The sequence below is a fragment of the Microcaecilia unicolor genome, chromosome 12, assembly GCF_901765095.1.
Source record: "Microcaecilia unicolor chromosome 12, aMicUni1.1, whole genome shotgun sequence".
Lineage (NCBI taxonomy): Eukaryota > Metazoa > Chordata > Amphibia > Gymnophiona > Siphonopidae > Microcaecilia > Microcaecilia unicolor.
The window spans coordinates 50,098,632-50,118,886 of record NC_044042.1 but is presented as its reverse complement, the minus strand read 5'-3'; the positions used below and the strand labels follow the sequence as shown (position 1 = coordinate 50,118,886).

Here is a 20,255-nt window from a genome sequence, read left to right as displayed (position 1 = left end):
CTGGACTAGCTTGCTAAACACACTGTAACTCAGACCAGTTCCTTATATCTTGATTAACTGTACAAAGAACTTGCTTTGTGTTTAGCCACCCATTTATTTATCCCAACTAACTCTGTACCATGCATCTTGTCCCCATCTATATATCTGCACTTGGCCTCTCAGCTATATGGTAAGCTGTATTGTAGAAAAGCATTAGTATCATAGCAATGATATTTGAATGTTCTAATTGTGTGCTTATTAAATATTCCATTACTATTATGCTTATATCGTATTATATCTCTGCTATTTGAATTTCAGTGCTGTTAAATGTGTATATTTATGACCTGTTTCATGGTAGTCCTATTATTAGGTTTCAATTTTCTGTTTTCAAGTTTTCCTCTTTCATTGTATTTATGTTTATACTGGTTCATTTTAATATTGTTATGCTGTTAATGAAATTTAAGTTTGATGTTAACCATCTTGGGTGAATCTCTTCATAGAGGCGGTTAATAAATCCCAATAAATAGTCTGAACATCCTCTGTATGCATTTATTGTACCACATTTAGAATGGTGGATTGTGCAGACACTAAATATTTTAAATAAATATATAATATAATAATTTGCTCTTGCAACGTTCCAATGTCTCTGGCTGCGTTCATAACCACCAGCTGACGTCACTCTCTCACATTGGAACGTTGCAAGAGCAAATGACTATATTACATTCGATGCCAGGAGGCGGGACCCCCCTCCCTCTCTCCGAGTTCCAGACCCTCCCTCAGACTCGACTCAGTTCCAGCCCGACCTCTTCTCCCACTCCCACAACAGTCCTTCGCCTGCCTCTCGTCTTCCTGCGTGCCGCCCACCCAGAATTTAAAACGCATTTAGAAAACACAGAGCTGACCCCTCTGCTACCCCTCCCCGCCCCCCCTCTTACCGGGGTCCCAGCAGCAATGAAACGCGAACAGGCTCGGCGAGTCGGCTGCCTTCCCTTCTCTTCGCTCTGACTCTGGTCCCGCCCTTGCGGAAACAGGAAATGAGGGCGGGACCAGAGGCAGAGCTGAGAGTGAAGAGAAGGGAAGGCAGCCGACTCACCGAGCCTGTTCGCGTTTCATTGCTGCCGGTACCCCGGTAAGAGGGGGCAGGGAAGGGTAGCAGAGGGGTCAGCTCTGTGTTTTTTAAATGCCTTTTAAATTCTGGGTGGGCGGCACGCAGGAAGGCAAGGGGCAGGTGAAGGACTGTTGTGGGAGTGGGAGAAGAGATCGGGCTGGAACTGAGTTGAGTTGAAGGGGGGGTCTGGAACTCGGTCTGGAACTTGGAGGAGGGAGGGAGGGAGGTCTGGAACTCGGGGGAGGGAGAGAGGGTTCTGGAACTCGAGGGAGGGAGGGGGGTCTGGAACTCAGAGGACAGGGTAGGCCTGGGACTCAGAGGAGATGGGTGCTCGGGGAAGGAGGGGGGGAATGCACCACCTTGAAAAAAAAAAAAAAAAAAAAAAAAATCAGCACCCCCAATCAGGCCCCTAGAGAACACCTGGAAACTTATGGACAAGTGGTGAGTTGCAGGGGAGTGGGAGAGGGGAGCGAGGACAGCCTGGAAATCGAAGGGGAGGAAAGGGGGCCATGGGACTTGGTGGGGACGGAGGGAGAGAGCGAGGGAGGGGGGGATAACCTTGCTAGCGACCGTTTCATTTCATACAGAAACGGGCCTTTTTTACTAATAAAACCCAACACAGCCACTGTTGTGGATTTCCAGCAGAACAAATTTGAGTGCATAGACTGACACGGTTTGAACATCACTTGTCTGGCTGCCAGTTTTCATCTTCAACACTGGCATTTTTAATTCTGTTTACCGATCCTGATAAAGCCTAGGAGCAAAACATGGCCATGATAGTTTTATTAAGTGCTTTTAGTATGATTAAAAACTTTCTTAAACTTTTAAAATATGTTGATTCCCTTAGTGCTGATTTTGCTTTTGTCGCCATTTCTTTTCTTTTAAGAAAACAGTGAAGCATAAATTCTCTATAATTCTAATGTGACACATGCTAAAGATGTAGAAGGCAGCTCATGAACATTTAGGCTAGGAAGGGATCTTGACTATACAAATCCCTCTTTGGAATACATAGCTTTTCAGACTTGAGCAATACATCTGTATATTGTTTTTGGTTGCAAACTGGTTTGACGTGTATAGAGAAATCCAATTTTAAAACGTATAAAAATAAGGAAAGCATATTAACAACCTTGCTCAGCTTCTGGAATAATCTCCCTCTCTCTCTTCAGAGCGACTTATCCTTTAAACATTTTAATATCAACCTAAATACGTGGCTTTTCAGGCAAGCCTTTGGGGGAACAGTATGACTGGACCCTCTGGCTACAGTCCTTTTACCTTTTCCCACTTTATCTACTTTTACTTCTCTTTGCGTGATTGTACTGCTTTTCCACCATCAATAGAGATAATTTCCCCTTTTTTTCTGTTATTTTAGTATGTACACTGCTCTGTTCCACCCTGATGGCTAGAGTGGTCTAGCAAGCATAAATAAATAAACAAACAAACAAACAAACAATACAATACAATGAAGGACCTTAAAATCTTCACAATTTTAGAGAATCACACACAAGAATCTGAGAAATTTGCATTAGTAATTCAGGATTGCACTGCTGAACTTTGTTATACTATACACAAAAATCTCAGCAGCATTGAATCAGAGTATTTCCATCTTTAACCGTTATACACCAGCAGTGACTAGTGCTCTAGAAGCAACGGTCAGCAAAAAATCTCAGCTCTGCAGAAAATTGTGACATCTTGGTCAAAGCAATACCCTCTACTGCTCAATGCACACTCAGCAGTGTAACAAAAGCTGTCACACAATAAAAGCTAGGAGTGGCTGCATGTTACACAAATGTAAGAATCACAAATATGTTAAAATCCTGTCTGGTAACTAAGACTAGAACGAAACAAACCACAAAAAATGGCGGAAGATAAACCAAAACAGACCAAAAACCAAGGGAGTAAGAGCGCCAGAAAAGTTTAATGGGACCCTACACGGTCCGTGTTTCGGCCAATAGGCCTTCCTCAGGGGTCCTGAATCTGACGTTTACAGGTACACCTCCAAGATATTCATGAAACAAAAACAAAATACTTTTCTCCTAGCCAGGTCAGAAATGTCCATAGGTTCTTCCTCCACACCCTCCTCTCTTTCCCCTTCAGCTTGCTAGAAAATTGTGACATCTTGGTCAAAGCAATACCCTCTACTGCTCAATGCACACTCAGCAGTGTAACAAAAGCTGTCACACAATAAAAGCTAGGAGTGGCTGCATGTTACACAAATGTAAGAATCACAAATATGTGGCAAGTACAGCTGGCAAGCTGAAGGTGTATCCGCCTGCCTCAGGGATCAAGTACAACACTGTATGGAAACATGCATAAATACAGTAAATCAAAAACAATATAATGTAAATGATAAAAACTACATTGTAATACCAAATTATAGACATTAGAAAACCTGCTAAATTATACGTAAATATGTATATAAAAACATGAACTGTAAAGTGCCTCTTATGGAATAATAACTACAGTCTACAAAAATTGGTATTTAGTCATTGGTTTGTTCTATTAATTCTGTAACATAGTTCAATGTATTTATTGCCTCTAGCACATTTTTATACATGCTTGTTTTTTTAAATACTAATTTTTGAAGACTGCAGTTATTATTCTATCATAGGCACTTTATAATTCATATTTTTATGTACATATTTGGGTATAATTTAGTGGGTTTTTGTCTAATTTTGCAGTCCAATGTAGATTTATCATTATTTATATTATACTAGTAAAAAAGGCCCATTTCTGATACAAATGAAACGGGCACTAGCAAGGTTTTCCTCGGAGTGTGTATGTTTGAGAGAGAGTGTGTGTGAGAGTAAGTGTGTGAGAGTGAATGTGTGAGTGTGTGTGTGTGACAGAGAGAGTGAGACTGGGTGCGAGTGTGTCTGTAAGAGAGAGACTGTGTGTGAGAGTGAGAGTGTATGCCAGGGGCCCCCCTCCTTCCCCGTTCCAGGGTCGCCCCCGCCTCCCTCCCTTCCTCCCTCCCTCCAAGGTTCAGGGTCCGTCCGTCCGTCCCTCCCTCCCTCCGAGCTTCAGGGTCCCCGTCCCTCCGGTTTCAGGGTCCCCCCCTCCCTCCGAGTTTCAGGGTCCTCCCTCCCCATCCCTCCGAGTTTCAGGGTCCCCCCTCCCCGTCCCTCCGAGTTTCAGGGTAGTTGGGCTCAGGTACCTCGGCCACTCACCACATGTTGGGCTTCTGGAGTTGCTGTCGGCTGCACTATTCATCCGTTGCCTCTGTCTCCGTGGACGTGTGTGTGGTGCTCTTTTTTTTTTTTTCTCTGTGATGCACTGGTGCCAGGACTTCTCTGTGCCCCCTGTGCCTAGGGTCAGCTTGTGCCCCCTGTGCCTAGGGTCAGTTTGTGTAGTATGGCAGTGGCTTGTGCGCGGGGGCCTGGGCTCTGCCCTCCGCCTCCATCCCACCTCCTCTGCCGTCGGCTCCTGCCTGTCCGTCCCGCGCCCCTCCGCCTCCGGCCGCTGCAGAGGCCAAGTACAGGAGCGGGGCTGACTCTGCGGCTGTAAATCCGGGTGGATGTCCACCGCGGCCTCCGCCATCTGGGCACTTGTCTTCTGTGCGTGCTCCCGCTGTCCCGGTACCAGCCTCGCTCGGTCCCTCCGTCTCCCTCGCACTTTCTCTCGTCCCTCCCTCGCAGTTCCAGGATCGTCGTCCCTCCCTTCCCTCCTTCCCAGTTACAGGCCCCTTTCTGTTTATCGTTGAAGCTCCGCCTCCACCCTTGTGCCCTGCCCCTTTCGCCCCTCCTCCTCCGGCTCTGTCAGCCTGATCTACGGAGCCTAGCAGAACAAGGAGCCACGGTCTGAAGCAGCACGATTAGAACATTGGAGGTGAGAATTATTATATAGGATTGTTTTTTGAATTATTGTATTTACACATATTTCCATACAGTGTTGTACTTGATTGCTGAGGCAGGTAGGTATGCCCACAAAACAAGGCCCCGTGTCGGGTCTTCGTTTGGTTCCAATAAAGTTTGTATTGCTCAACACTTCCCATGTGGAAGTCTGTGTTGTCCTCTACTTTCCTGCTTCTGCTGGTAAAAAGGCAATTAGATGCAAACATTTTACTTGACTATGCAATAAGGGGATAGATACCATGCAATAAAAAAATAAGGAAAAGCAAGCTGCTCACAGCTAGAGCTAAACTCAATGAAACAGCAACCACAATTCAAAAGTAAGTCTCCCCACCCCACCCCACCCCACCCTTGAAGTAATACCTGTGCTCTGGGCTGATCGGCCTGCTTTAGTGACTTGTTCTTTTCTATTTTATAGAGCTGGGCTTTTGCCTTTTTCAGCAGGCTAGCCACTCGCTTATCTGTCACAGGAAGCTTATCTGCTTGAGCAAGCATGGTGCTTATTGAGGCTGTTGAATGTTTAAGGGTGCTTGAAGGCATGGAAATACTTGGAGCCTTCTCCATGCATGGTCCAGAAGTGTTAGGCTCCAGGCCCACCTTTTCAGGCCCTCTACATTTCTTGGAGAGTTTGGATTTACCAGCTGCTGTATCAAAGAGAGGTGTGGCAGGGATATTAGTCACAGTCTCTACCACAGCTCCCTTCTTCCGACCTGGAGCTTTTTTTGTTGAGGACACCTCTGGAATATCTTCGGTGGTGGCTTTGTCTTTGGATGATCTGCACATGGAAAACAAAGCAGTACTGCTCTGAATCTCCATTCCCTTTTTCCTTTTCTCTTTTTTTGACCTGCGCTTGTTCTCTTTTTCCTTTTCCCTCTCCCTTTCCTTTTCTCTGCTTTTCTCCTTCTCTAAACTTTTGTTAATGTCTTTCTCTTTACACAGTTCTTCTGATGTTATATCCTTATGTCTCCCTCTCTCGGTCTGTGGACTTGATACAAACCATGGGAAGAGAGGGGTAGGACTGCTGGAAGAGAAAGCCTCCCCACCTGGGGTGCTGGTCTGTTTCCGATTCCTCTGACTTTTCTCTGATGATTTTCCAGATGGTGACAAAGAAGGGGAAGAAAAGGTATAAGTTGAGTTTAAGGCACTGGTTGTGAGTGAACTAACAGAAATGCTAGTTAATGAGGAAGAAACTGAAGACTGAGGGGCCAAAGAAGTCAAGTCAGAGCTACTAAGCCTTCCACTCCTTGTCCTCATAGAGTGTGAAGGAGATCTTGTTTCTGACCGTATAGGACTGAAAACTCTTCTCTTCCGCCTCCTTGAAGACAAACCTATTACTGCAGACTGTCCTGATGACCTTCCAACAACAGATGGTAGCGTTACAGACTCAAAGATTCTGGAGTGTGCCTCACTAGGAGTGAACCTGGGTGCTCGGAGGAGAGGGCCTCTTTTGTGCACATCAAACCTAGTCCCACCATGAAGGGCTGAGAACAAACGTCCAGTCCCTACTGTTGAAGATGGTGAAAAACCAGAGGCAGAGGCCAAACCAACATCCTCCGGGGTCAATGGTGGGGGTCGGAAGTTATCAAATATTGGTTTGCGGATGAGGCCTTCTTTGGCATACTTTGCAGAGGAAAAGTATTGAGGTTCCAGTCGAGAATGCTTCAGAGAAGTCCACTTGAAAGTGGGCTCCCGTAAAATTGATCTGCGTTTTTCTTGTACGGGAGCTGCAGAAGGTGGCAAAAACGGTGAAGCTAATGGGATGGTTGGGGGCATTAACCAAGGTGTGTGATCAGAGATACTGGATGGGGGCTGCAATGGAGGGGGAGGAGTAAGCAATGGAGGTGGGGGAGAGGATGAGATTTGTTGCTGTGATACAGGTTGTGATGATGTAGGTCTTTTACTTGACCCTGGATCAAAACTCCTCTCCGATGTTGAAAACCTTCTGCTCCTGCGTTCATTGCCTTCATTTTCTGTGGTCTGAGGTACAGGAGATGGCACGCGTTCCTCTGGAGTGTGGCTCTGCTCTTCCATAAGCCCCTGAATCTCTTCTGAAGCCTGAGAGTCTGTGGAAGAGTCAACGCTAGGGCTGCTGGATCTGGACGAGTCTGATGACAACTGTGATGAGTGTTGAGATACGGCACTTGACTTTTCACTAGAGCCGCAGGAAACAGCACTGAACCTATTGTTGGGCATGGCCTCCAAACGAGCTACTTTAATAGGGGGATCATAGTCCTCATCTTCAATAAAGCGCTTGGGAGTCTTGATGATCCTAGAAGAAATAGCACTGACAACCGGCATGATAAACTGCCTGATAGTCTTGAGTTGTGTCCGTCCCTTCCTGCCCTGTAGCTTAGCTGCTTCTTTCTCAATCTTCTTCTGTGCTCCCTTCCTAGCTCTCTGCAAAAGTTGCTTAGCAATTGTGGCATCTGTCCTTTTAGTGGCAGGAATAATTCTAACAGGCTTAATCCTCCGGGGGCTCTGTCTCCCAACAGCTTTTTCCTCCTTTGTGAGTGGTGCCACACCATCTTTTTCTTTGCGCATCTTCTGGGATTTCTCCAACTGAGAGCCAAGAAGCAGTGATGTAGAAACAGCCTTTGAACGCTCAGAGGATGGTGGCCGTCCTCGCCGACGGACAACAGATACCCCACCCTTCCTCCCAAGCTGAAGTTTCCTGTTCTTAAATTTAGACTTAAGTGGAGAGAGTTTAGCAGTACGCAGCTTCTTGATTTTGGCAGCATGCTGGCAGGTTGCAGAAGGAGTCCTCTTTACTTTTTTCAGAGCCTCTTTCTCACTTCTGTCCCCTTTCGGAAAGGCCACAGTAACCTTTTTTTCCTGGGCTACCCTGAACTTGACACTGCTGAGGGCTGGAGGCCGTCCCCGCCTCTTTGCTCCTGTTGTCACTTGATTTCTCTTTACTTTCTCAGTTGGTTTGGGCTCTGATTTGCTCAAAGTGGGAAATGTAGGTGGTGGGCTGGATGTTACAGAAAGACTTCGCACAGAGTTTGTCCGTGGTGGTCTCCCACGAGGTTTTCTTGGACTGCGTTTAACTGCAAACAGACATAAAAGAGAAATAAAGTTATTTTTCTTCAAATATTTTCCTAGCTCAGATAACAGGATTCTTCACTGATACCTTGTAATAAAAAAAAGACAAAACCACATCCAAAAACAAATGGGGAAAGCATGCAGAGCATCGTTCATGATATTCTTTCCAACATGTGTATGTGTGAGCATGGGAAGTATATTATATGTGTGTGTAGGGAGGGGGGTTAGTTGGGAGTGGGAGGGTGGTGCACTTTGAAAGGGAAGGGAGTTGGCTTGGGACAACTTGCTGATGGGCTTGCAGGGGAATTTGTGGTGGTGAGGCAGTTTAATTGGAGGGCAACATTTTTGGGGAGGTGGGGAAGTTTGCAAGGATAATTTTTTTGGGAGGTAGGGCAGTTGAGAGCAGGTACTTTTTTGGGGTGGGGCAGTTGTGGAGGGGTACTTTATCAGGGTGGTTGGGTAATTGTAAGAGGGTACTTCTGCGTATAGGACAGTTGTGGGAGAGTACTTTTTAGGAGTGGGGCAGTTGGAGAGTACTTTTTAGGAGTAGGGCAGTTTGTGGGGGAGAAATATTTATGGGTGGTGGGCAGGTACAGGATTTATTTTCTGACTATGGGACAATTAACAGGGTGGTAAGGCACTTATGGAGCATTGATTTTGGGGATGGGGCATTTGCAAAACAGTGGAAAAGTTGTAGGCAGCAGTTTGTTGGGTTTTGTGCAAGTTTGGAGGGCAAAGTTTGTGGGGTGGAAGCAGTTTATGAAGTGAGGTCAGTTGTGGGAGGATAGGTTTTGAGGGTGGGAGAGTTGTGAGCAGCTAATTTTGAGGGTGGGGCAACCTGCAGAGTAGTGGTGCAACTGTGGTAGTAGTTTTGGGGGTGTTAGCCATTTGTATAGCGGTGAAGTTGTGGGGGTAGTTTTAGGGGATGGGGTGGTTTGGGTTGTTGGAAAAGTAGATAACAGGGAGAGGCAGTTTGAAAAGAGGCAGTCCTAACCGTTATGTTGCACTGTATACATTTCTGTTACAGAAGCTAGAACTCCCATAGAAAAGCATTGCATGTGATTTGACCCAATGTATCTCAATGTGTCTTTTTAGCCGTTGTTCCTACTTGCCAAACTTTATTTCATTCTATTAAATTTTGCCCCAGACCTACCACCATAGAAATGAATTGGGCCATTTATTTTTTGGCTATTTATTTGGTTTTCTGAAAAACCTGGTCCAATTTTGCCCATTTTTGAACTTGATGTCTTTTTATGTTTTTTTTTTTTCTCCAAAATGCCAAATTTCACACCATTCTGTTAAATTTATAGACAGTTATTTTGATCCCGGATGAGAAAACAGACAGACATTCTCGATCCCTTCTGTGTAATTCTTTTCAACTTCCCATGGGTTGGAAAGAATAATAAAAAAGATGTTTAACTAATATCTTTCCATAAACTCAAGATGAGTCTCTCTACCAGCAAATGGAGGAAGGGATGCAGAACTATTTCACGGACATTACTCCAAATTAACTCCATCAAAACCACTGCAGCATATATTATGAAACAGAAATTTGAATTAGCTATATACAAATTCAGAGAGAGCAGATTAAGCCTGAATGACATCCTTTATACAACAGTTTCCAGGACTCAAGGAAAAGAAATTAACAGGTGTGAATAAATTTCACCTTCCTTATCATCATGCTAGACTAGTACAGATGGCAAACAAAGAAAGCATGGTCCATTTAGTCTGCTTAGCAAGGTGACTAGAGTTGCATCTACCGCTGTGTGTGGAATTATCCAGATTACCTCCTCTATGCTCCTCTGTGTTTAGGATTGTACCTGCCTCTCCCTGCATATTACACCCCCATTTGTTTTCCTTTGATCCCATCCTCTTGTTAGATAGGGATCTTCTATATTTATCCCACTTTTTTAAATTGTCAGTTTCTGTCCCAACCAGGGGCATAGGTAGACGTGCCATTTTGAGTGGGCCCAGAGTTAACCTGGGTGGGCCCTTACCAGTGCTTTTTTTGTGCCGGTACGCAACGGTACGGCATACCAGCACCTTTTTTTTTTTGCTCCCCCTGCCCAGTGACGGACGCAGTGCCAGCCCCCATTTCCGGCCGCTGCTGCTTCTCCTGTTAAGCAGCAGCGGCCGCTACACAAAGAAAAAGATTTTTTAAAAAACTTCAAACCTGGCTGAAACGCGGCACCCCGGCACTGTAGACAGCCATTAGGCATTGGCTGTTGCCCCGCAGCCGCTCCTCCTCTTGCCTCTACGTCACTGCGCTCCTCCGGGGTCTTCCTCCAGGGGCAGTGACGTAGAGGCAAGAGGAGGAGCGGCTGCGGGGCAACAGCCAATGCCTAATGGCTGTCTACAGTGCCGGGGTGCCGCGTTTCAGCCAGGTTTCAATTTTTTTTTTTAACTCTTCGTTTTCTTTGTGTAGCGGCCGCTGCTGCTCAACAGGAGAAGCAGCAGCGGCCGGAAATAGGGGCTGGTGCCACGTGCGTCGCGACTTCGCGCCGTTCGCGGGAAACTTGGCAGGGAGAGGGAAAACAACAGAGGGAAGGATTGGGGAGAGAGAGAAAAGAGGGAAAACAACAGAGGGAAGGATTGGGGAAAGAGAGAGAGAGAGGGAAACCAACAGAGGGAAGGATTGGGGAGAGAGAGACAGAGAGGGAAACCAACAGAGAGAAGGATTGGGGAGAGAGAGACAGAGAGGGAAACCAACAGAGAGAAGGATTGGGGAGAGAGAGAAAGAAAGAGGGAAAACAACAGAGGGAAGGATTGGGGAGAGAGAGAAAGAAAGAGGGAAAACAACAGAGGGAAGGATTGGGGGGAGAGAGAGAGAGGGAAAACAACAGAGGGAAGGATTGGGGGGAGAGAGAGAGAGGGAAAACAACAGAGGGAAGGATTGGGGAGAGAGAGGGGAAAACAGATGGAAGGATGGGGAGAGAGAGGGAAAAACAGATGGAAGGATTGGGGAGAGGGGAAAAACATGGAAGGATTGGGGAGAGGGGAAAAACATGGAAGGATGGGGAGAGAGAGGGAAAAACACAGATGGAAGGATTGGGGAGAGAGGGAAAAACAGATGGAAGGATGGGGAGAGAGAGGGGGGAAAACAGATGGAAGGATGGGGAGAGAGAGAGAGGGAAAAACAGATTGAAGGATGGGGAGAGAGAGAGGGAAAACGGAAGGATAGGGAGAGAAAGAGGGAAGACGCTGGATGGAAGAATGCAGAAAGAAATAGGGGAGACACTGGAAGGATGGGGAGAGAAAGCAGAGCTGCTGGATGGAAAAGGGGAATAGAGAAAGACTGGAGAATAAGAGGAAGGGGCATGGGGAGAACAAGGGTGAGGAAAAGATGAAAAGCCACAGGTAGATAAAGGAAATTAAAGAATGGATAGTAAGAATGAATTAAATCTGGACAGAGAGAGAGCCTGAAAAATATTGAAGAAAGCAAAGAAAAAGGAGACAAAAAATGACAAATGGCACAGAAGAGTTAAGCGAAAACAAAGGAAAGGAGAATCACAGACTGGGACCAATATGGAAAGAAAAACAGTCACTAGACAACAAAGGTAGAAAAAAATCATTTTATTTTCATTTTAGTGTTTGTAATATGTCCAATTTGAGAATTTACATTGGCTGTCTTATTTTGCACTGGGTATACTACTACTACTACTTAGCAAATCACGTTATTTTTCTCTCCTATAGTACTGTAATATTTTCAATGATGTCTGTTTATATGCGCCATGGCTGGTATAGGGGGTGTGGTTAATGTGGGTGTGGCTATCATAGGGGTGGAGCCATATGTGGTGACCCCGCCCATAATTAGTACCGGCACCTTTTTTTCTACAAAAAAAGCACTGGCCCTTACCACCCCCACCCTTACCCCTGTACATACATACAATACAGTGGGTTTTTTTTTTTTTTAAATGACCTGACCTGCCCATTTCTCTCTGAACCCCCTCCCCCGGTCCTACCTCAGAGCCGTTGCCCGTTGCGATTCCTATAGGCAACCTGTGCTGGCTCTGCAGGCTTTTCTCTACCGCATTCACGCAAAAGAAACAAGACGTGATATCATTGAGGGCAGGACATGATACAGAGAAGCTTGAGGCCGGCGCAGGATGCCTATAGGAATTGCCGCCAGCAGCAGCTCTGAGGTAGACCGGGGGGGTGGGGGTGGGGGGGTTCCAGAGAAAGACAGGCAGATGCCAGGCCACGAGTGGAGAAGAGGGAGAGAGTAGTGAGTTGCCGCCACTAAAGAGTTTTGAGGTCTCATGGGATGCTGACTGGGTGGGCCTGAGGCAAGAATGGGTGGCTTGTGCCCACCCAGCCCACCTTTAGCTACGTCACTGGTCCCAACTACCTCCACTGGGACAGCATTCCAGGTATCACCACCATCTCTGTGGAAAGTATTTCCTGATGTTGCTAGTCAGCTTACCTCCTTGCAGTTTCATTTCATGTCTTCTAGTTTATTTGTTGCATTTGTATCCCACCTTATCCCACCTCTTTGCAGGCTCAAAGTGGCTTACAATACATCATGAGTAGTGGAAGAATATTGTAAACAAACATTTAGCATTACAAAGTCTTGGTCAGCATGATGATAATTAAACAAAGTTATAATATACAAGCAGATATAGTGAAACAGTTCTAAACATAGATGGGCGAGTTGTGCATATTCACATTGGTTGATCTTTGTGGTACACTTTATTAAAGAGATGGGTCTTCAGTAATATGCGGAAGTTTGTTCTTTCGTAGATCGATTATAAGCTGTGCGGCAGTGCGTTCCATAACTGTGTGCTCAGGTAGCTAAAGTTTGACGCATGCATTAGTTTGTATTTCATTCCTTTGCAGCTGGAGAAGTGCAGCTCAAGGAATGTGCGGGATGTTCTTTTGGCATTCCTAGGTGGTAAGTCTATCAGGTCTGACATGTAAGCTGGTGCGTCTCCATGGATAATTTTGTGAACTAGTGAGCATACTTTGAACGTGATGCATTCCTTAAGTGGGAGCCAGTGTAATTTTCCTCGTAAGGGCTTGGCGCTTTCAAATTTTTTCTATAGCTTCCCCATCTTTGAAAAAAAAAATATTTGCTTGCTTATTAATACCTTTCAAGTATTTAAAGGTATATACTATATCACTCCTGTCTTCTTCTTTTAGGGTATACATATTCAGGTCTTCAAGTTTCTTCGTATGTCTTCTGGCGCAAACCCCATACCATTTTGGACACCTCCACCTGAACCATTTCAATTCATATGCTTAGCAAAATGCAGCTTACAAATCTGAATACAGTATTCCAAGTGGGGCCTCACCAACAACATGTACAGGAGCATTACCATATCCTCCCTTCTACTGGTTATGCCTCTCTCTATGCAGCCTAGAATCCTTCTGGCTTTGACCACCACATTGTCACATTGTTTCGCTACCTTGAGATTCTCAGATACCATCACCCTAAGGGTTCCTCACCTGTTCTGTGCACATCAGCCTCTCTCCTCCTATGGTATACAGCTCCTTTGATTTCTGCATCCAAAATGTATCACTCTGCATTTCTTTGCATTAAACTTTAAGTGCCAAACTTTAGCCCATGTTTCTAAATTTTTGTACATCACTTCTCATGTTGTCTATTTCCATTGGAGTGTCCACTCTGTTGCAAATCTTTATGTTATCTGCAGAAAAGCAAACATTTTCTCCTAACCCTTCAGCCATATCACTCACAAAGACATTGAACAGAATTGGTCCCAGACCTATTTATGAAGCACACCATTACTCACCTTTCTTCTGAATGAATTCCATTTACCATCACTCTCTATCATCTTTCAGTCAACCAACTTCTGATCCAGTTCACCAACCTTGGGACATCTCCCCCTTCTCAGGGCACTCAGTTTACTTACAAGTCTTCTATGAGGAACAATGTCAAAAGCTTTGCTGAAATCTAAGTAGATCACACCCAACACATGCCCTCTATCTAGTTCTCTGGACACTCAGAGATCAGATTTGTTTGGCACAACCTTTCTCTGGTAAAATCATGTTGCCTCTGACCTTACATAGTAACATAGTAGATGACGGCAGAAAAAGACCTGCACGGTCCATCCAGTCTGCCCAAGAAGATAAATTCATATGTGCTACTTTTTTATTTGTACTGTCCTCTTCAGGGCACAGACCATATAAGTCTGCCCAGCACTATCCCCGCTGCCCAACCACCAGCCCTGGCACAGACCGTATAAGTCTGCCCAGCACTAGTCCCGCCTCCCAACCACCAGCCCCGGCACAGACCGTATAAGTCTGCCCAGCACTAGCCCCGCCTCCCAACCACCAGCTCTGCCACCCATTCTAGGCTAAGCTCCTGAGGATCCCTTCCTTCTGCACAGGATTCCTTTATGATTATCCCACGCATGTTTGAATTCCGTTACCGTTTTCATCTCCACCACCTCCCGTGGGAGGGCATTCCAAGCATCCACCACCCTCTCCGTGAAAAAATACTTCCTGACATTCTTCTTGAGTCTGACCTCTCGTTCTACCGCCTTCCCATCTCCGGAAAAGGTTCATTTGCGGAATAATACCTTTCAAATATTTGAACGTCTGTATCATATCACCCCTGTTCCTCCTTTCCTCCAGGGTATACATGTTCAGGTCCGCAAGTCTCTCCTCATACGTCTTGTAACGCAAATCCCATACCATTCTCGTAGCTTTTCTTTGCATCGCTTCAATTCTTTTTACATCCTTAGCAAGATACGGCCTCCAAAACTGAACACAATACTCCAGGTGGGGCCTCACCAACAACTTGTATAGGGGCATCAACACCTCTTTTCTTCTGCTGGTCACACCTCTCTCTATACAGCCTAGTAACCTTCTAGCTATGGCCACCGCCTTGTCACACTGTTTCATCGCCTTCAGATCCTCAGATACTATCACCCCAAGATCCCTCTTCCCATCCATACCTAGCAGACTCTCACCTCCTAACACGTATGCCTCTCTTGGATTTCTACTCCCTAAGTGCATCACTTTGCATTTCTTCGCATTGAATTTTAATTGCCAAACCTTAGACCATTCTTCTAGCTTTTTCAGATCCTTTTTCATGTTTTCCACTCCCTCCGGGGTGTCCACTGTGTTACAAATCTTAGTATCATCTGCAAATAGGCAAACTTTATCTTCTAACCCTTCGGCAATGTCACTCACAAATATATTGAACAGAATCGGCCCCAGCACCACTCCCTGAGGCACTCCACTACTCACCTTTCCCTCCTCCAAGCGAACTCCATTCACCACCATCCTCTGGCGCCTGTCCGTCAACTAGTTCCTAATCCAGTTCACCACTTTGGTAGATGACGGCAGATAAAGACCTGTACTGTCCATCCAGTCTGCCCAAAAAGATAAACTCAATGTGCTACTTTATATGTATACCTGACCTTGACTTGTCCTTGTCATTTTCAGGGCACAGACTGTAGAAGCCTGCCCAGCTCTAGCTTTGCTTTTCAATTACCGGTGTTGCCACCCAATCTCCGCTAAGCTTCTGTGGATCCATTCCTTCTGAACAGGATTCCTTTGGGTTTATCCCATGCATTTTTGAATTCCATTACCGTTTTCATCCCCACCACCTCCCGCGGGAGGGCATTCAAAGTATCCACCACCTTCTCTGTGAAAAAATACTATCTGACATTTTTCCTGACTCTGCCCTCCTTCAATTTCAATTCATGTCCTCTATTTCTACTGCCTTCCCGTCTCCGTAAAAGGTTTGTTTGCGGATTAGTACCTTTCAAATATCTGAACGTCTGTATCATATCATCCCCGTTTCTCCTTTCCTCCAGGGTATATATGTTCAGGTCAGTAAGTCTCTCCTTGTACATCTTGTAACGTAAATCCCATACCAATTTTGTAGCTTTTCTTTGCACTGCCTCAAGTTTTTTTTTTTTTTTTACATCCTTAGTAAGATATGGCCTCCAAAACTGAACACAATACGCCAGGTGGGGACTTACCAACGACTTGTACAGGGGCATTAACACCTCCTTTCTTCTGCTGGTTACACCTCTCTCTATATAGTCTAGCATCCTTCTGGCTACAGCCACCGCCTTGTCACACTGTTCCGCTGCCTTCAGATCCTCAGATACTATCACCCCAAGATCCCTCTCCCTGTCTGTGCATATCAGACTCTCAACGCCTAACACATACGTCGCCCACAGATTTCTACTCCCTAATGCCCAGATGATCAAAAGCCCCGCGCTGTTCCAAACAGCGCTCTAAAATAGCGCTGGAACAGCGCAGGGCGCTATTGGACCTATGATCAGAGATAATGCATGCAAATTTGAGCAGCGCAATTATCTCTGATCATGGGGTAGAAGTGCGGGAGAACTGTGCCTGAGCATGCACTCAGCACAATCCTCCCGCACTTGTTTGACAAGTCTGGGCTGTCAAAAGCCCAAACCTGTCAAACACAGGGGCTGGAGGTCCATGGGACCACCAGGCCCTGACTACCCCTGCCCCGAGCAAGAGGGGCTGGAGGTCCGGTGGACCTCCGGTCCCCCCCCCCCCCCCAAGGTTCAGGGAGGGCTGGAGATCCGGTGGGTCTCCAGCCCCCCCAACCCCCTCAGCAAATGGTCCCCGGTGGTCCAGTGGGCGCCGCCCAAGCCCCCCCCCCCCCCCCCCCCCCCCCGCTGGACCACCAGTCCCTCCTCCCCAACCCCCAGCATTGACAAGGGTCCCTGTGTGGCGGGGCTACACACCATTTTGCAGCGTCGAAGGAAGAGGAGGGAGGCAGGCTGCGTCCCTCCTCCAACCAAGGTAGGGGGGGCGGGCAGGCAGAGAGGGAGGGCGGGTGGCGTGACAGGTCTCTTTCATAGACTACCACAAAGCTTCCTCTTGCACCCACATTTCAGCTACTTTATTTATTTTTAAATACAGAGTCACTCCTCCCCCTTTTCTTCTCCATTTCTCCTAGATAGAATATTGCCAGGTTTGGTGATATCCCATTCATGAACCATGTTTCAGCAGTGGCCACAATATCCAAGTTAATTTCCATCATCAGGGCTTCCATATCAGGAAGTTTATTGCCCAGGCTAAGCATTTGTTGTAGTGTTTCATGAAAGAGTGCAGCAACAACTACACTGCTGCCTTGCAGATGTCTTCTGGCACAACCACTTGTCACTCTGCTCAAGGAGCTGTCTGGGCCTGGATGGAATGGATCTTTAGGCCCACTGGTACCACCTTCCTATAAATGATGTACACTGCTACAATCATGACCTTAATCCTGAAGCTATGGAAGACAGACCTTTTTTGTAACCCTTGAAAGAGAATAAAAAGTCTATCTGATAACCATAAGAAATTGGTCACATCCACATACTGAATCAGGACACAGCAGCTTATGCAACTTTTGGGACAAATCTGGATGCCCGCGCTACGAAGAAGTTGGTAGTTCAACTATCTAATTAACACGGGACATTGAACCCACCTTCAGGAGGAAAAAGGGCTGTTCAGAATGACACTGCCTCATCTGAAAAAGACAAGTCCTGCAGCTCCGAAACCCATCTGGCCGAAAAGTTGGCCACCAAGAACACTGTCTTCAGGGTAAGATCTTTAACTGAAGCTTCTAGAAATGGCTTGAACAGAGTCCCCAACAAAACATTCAGGACCAGACTGAGATCCCAATGTGAGAGGCCAGGTGAGGTTCAGGGCCAAAGCTGCTTCACTCCATGTAAGCAAAACACAATGCCTGGAAGTACTGCAAGGGAGACCCCAAGGAGTCTGTCCCAGTTACATGGAAGGGCTGCTTCCTGAATCTTCAGGAAATTGAGAGCCAAACCCTGCTCTAAAGCCCTCTGCAAAAAAATCCAGGCCATCGGGAATGCGTGCCCTCCAAGGAGAGAGATTCCTCTCAGTGTACCAATACTCAAAAGAGCTGTCAGACCCAAACGTAGGCCAAGGATGTGGAATGCCTCCGGGACTCTACTCCTCAGGTGCCACCTCTCAAGGGCCAGACCTTAAGCCAAAAGGGATTGGGATCATCCATACAGCCTTGCCTCAGTTTTGCAGTAGCACGAGCAGAGGCTTTGCCATGAGCCATACCAGATCATGCACTATTGTTGCCAGGGCCAACCCAGAATGACCAGGAGGATGAATGGATTGCTGGAAGCCCTCCACTGTATACAGTCAATTAGTGGCCAAGAAGGAAAGGCATAGAGAGGGCTCCTGTTGAGGCCAAGGCTGCACAATTCCTGCCAAGCCGCTTTCACTTCTGTGGCTGAAGAACTGGGTGCACTTGGTGTTTTGTGGAATTGCCATTAAGTCCAAGCAAGGAGGAACCCATCAATCCACCAGAAGCTGGAGGCAGAGGTACTCAGCTCCCACTGCCCCAGGTCCAGAGCACTCAGACTGAGAAAGTGTGCCTGCAGATTCACTGTCCTTGCAATGTGGACTGCTGAGATTGCAGAGATGCACCTTGGCCCAGCTGCAAATCCAGGCTGCTTCCAGGGCTATCACTGAACTTTGCATGCCCCCTTGTTTGTTGATCCAATCGTTGCTCTGGAATGGTTTGTCATTGTGCAGACCATCTTCTCCTCCACAAGAGGGAGGAGCTCTTGCGGAGCCAAGTGGATGGCCCTCACCTCCAGGTGACTGACAGACCACTGACCTTGCATGAGTGGCCCAGGCAGTGCACCCCCAGCCATGGAGGCACACATCCGTGGACACCACTATCTACTAGGGTGGTTAGAAGGGAAACCCTTTGAACAGGTGGTCCTATCAGGCAGGTTGGGCCCCTTGAGCAGGTTGCCCCATCACACCAGACTCCAGCACAGAGTCCCTGGGATGGGAAGTTGCACAACAAACACTTGGGACTGAGGGGCCCAACATGAGAGAAGCACCAGCTGAAGTGGATGCATACGAGCCCTTGCCCATGGAACTACTGTCTTTTCTTTTTCTTACATTTGTACCCCACGCTTTCCCACTCATAGCAGGTTCAATGCGGCTTACATATTATATACAGGTACTTATTTGTACCTGGGGCAATGGAGGGTTAAGTGACTTGCCCAGAGTCACAAGGAGCTGCTTGTGCCTGCAATGGGAATCGAACCCAGTTCCCCGGGACCAAAGTCCACCACTCTAACCACTAAGCCACTCCACTTTCAGAGCAGCTGACAGAGTTCAGTCGTTGCAAGTAACCCAAGGCTCATGGGGCCTCCTGAGCACAAAGCCCCTGCTTCGGGGCTTGAAGCTTTAGGAAGCAATCCTCAGTAAGAAACAGTTTGCTGCTTGGTGCTGAAGTGAATCCTAATGTACTCTAACTCCTGAACAAGAGACAAGCAACTTGACATAATTTACCATTCATCCCAGGCACTCGAGGAGCCAAATCCCCTCTGCCATGGCTGCAGTGAGTTTGCCTCCAAGTTTGCTCAGATCAATCAATCATCCAGGTATGGGTGAACTTGGAACCCCTTCCTGTAGACATACGTATATAAGTACACAAGTAATGCCATACTGGGAAAGACCGAAGGTCCATCAAGCCCAGTATCCTGTTTCCAATAGTGGCTAATCCAGGTCACAAATACCTGGCAAGATCCCAAAAAGTACAAAACATTTTATACTGCTTATCCCAGACATAGTGGATTTTTCCCAAGTCCATTTAATAATGGTCTATGGACTTTTCCTTTAGGAAGCCGTCCAAACCTTTTAAAAACTCCGCTAAGCTAACCGCCTTTACCATATTCTCCGGCAACGAATTCCAGAGTTTAATTACACGTTGAGTGAAGAAAAGGTTTCTCCGATTCGTTTTAACTTTACTACATTGTAGCTTCATCACATGCCTCCTAGTCCTAGTATTTTTGGAAAGCGTAAACAGACGCTTCATATCTACCCGTTCAACTCCACTCATTATTTTATAGACTTCTATCATATCTCCTCTCAGCTGCCTTTTTCTCCAAGCTGAAGAATCCTAGCCGCTTTAGCCTTTCCTCATAGGGAAGTCGTCCCATCCCCTTTATCATTTTCGTCGCCCTTCTCTGCACCTTTTCTAATTCCACTATATCTTTTTGAGGTGCGGCGACCAGAATTGAACACAATATTCAAGGTGAGGTCGCACCATGGAGCGATACAAAGGCATTATAACATCCTCATTTTTGTTTTCCATTCCTTTCCTAATAATACCTAACATTCTATTTGCTTTCTTAGCCGCAGCAGCACACTAAGCAGAAGGTTTCAACGTATCATCAACGACGAAACCTATATCCCTTTCTTGGTCTGACTCCTAACATGGAATCTTGCATGACGTAGGTATAATTCGGGCTCCTCTTTCCCACATGCATCACTTTGCA

General features: G+C 46.4%; 1 protein-coding gene across 3 annotated transcripts in view; it reads right to left on the bottom strand.

Moving 5' to 3' along the window:
- The window catches only part of KMT2A (lysine methyltransferase 2A), a 473,075-nt gene that overhangs the window by 353,898 nt on the left and 98,922 nt on the right, over positions 1 to 20,255 (bottom strand). For all 3 annotated transcript variants that reach the window (XM_030220693.1, XM_030220691.1, XM_030220692.1), the window contains exon 3: positions 5,299 to 7,982. In XM_030220693.1, coding sequence (XP_030076553.1) covers positions 5,299 to 7,982 — 2,684 coding nt within the window. The remainder of the gene's footprint in view (positions 1 to 5,298; positions 7,983 to 20,255) is intronic.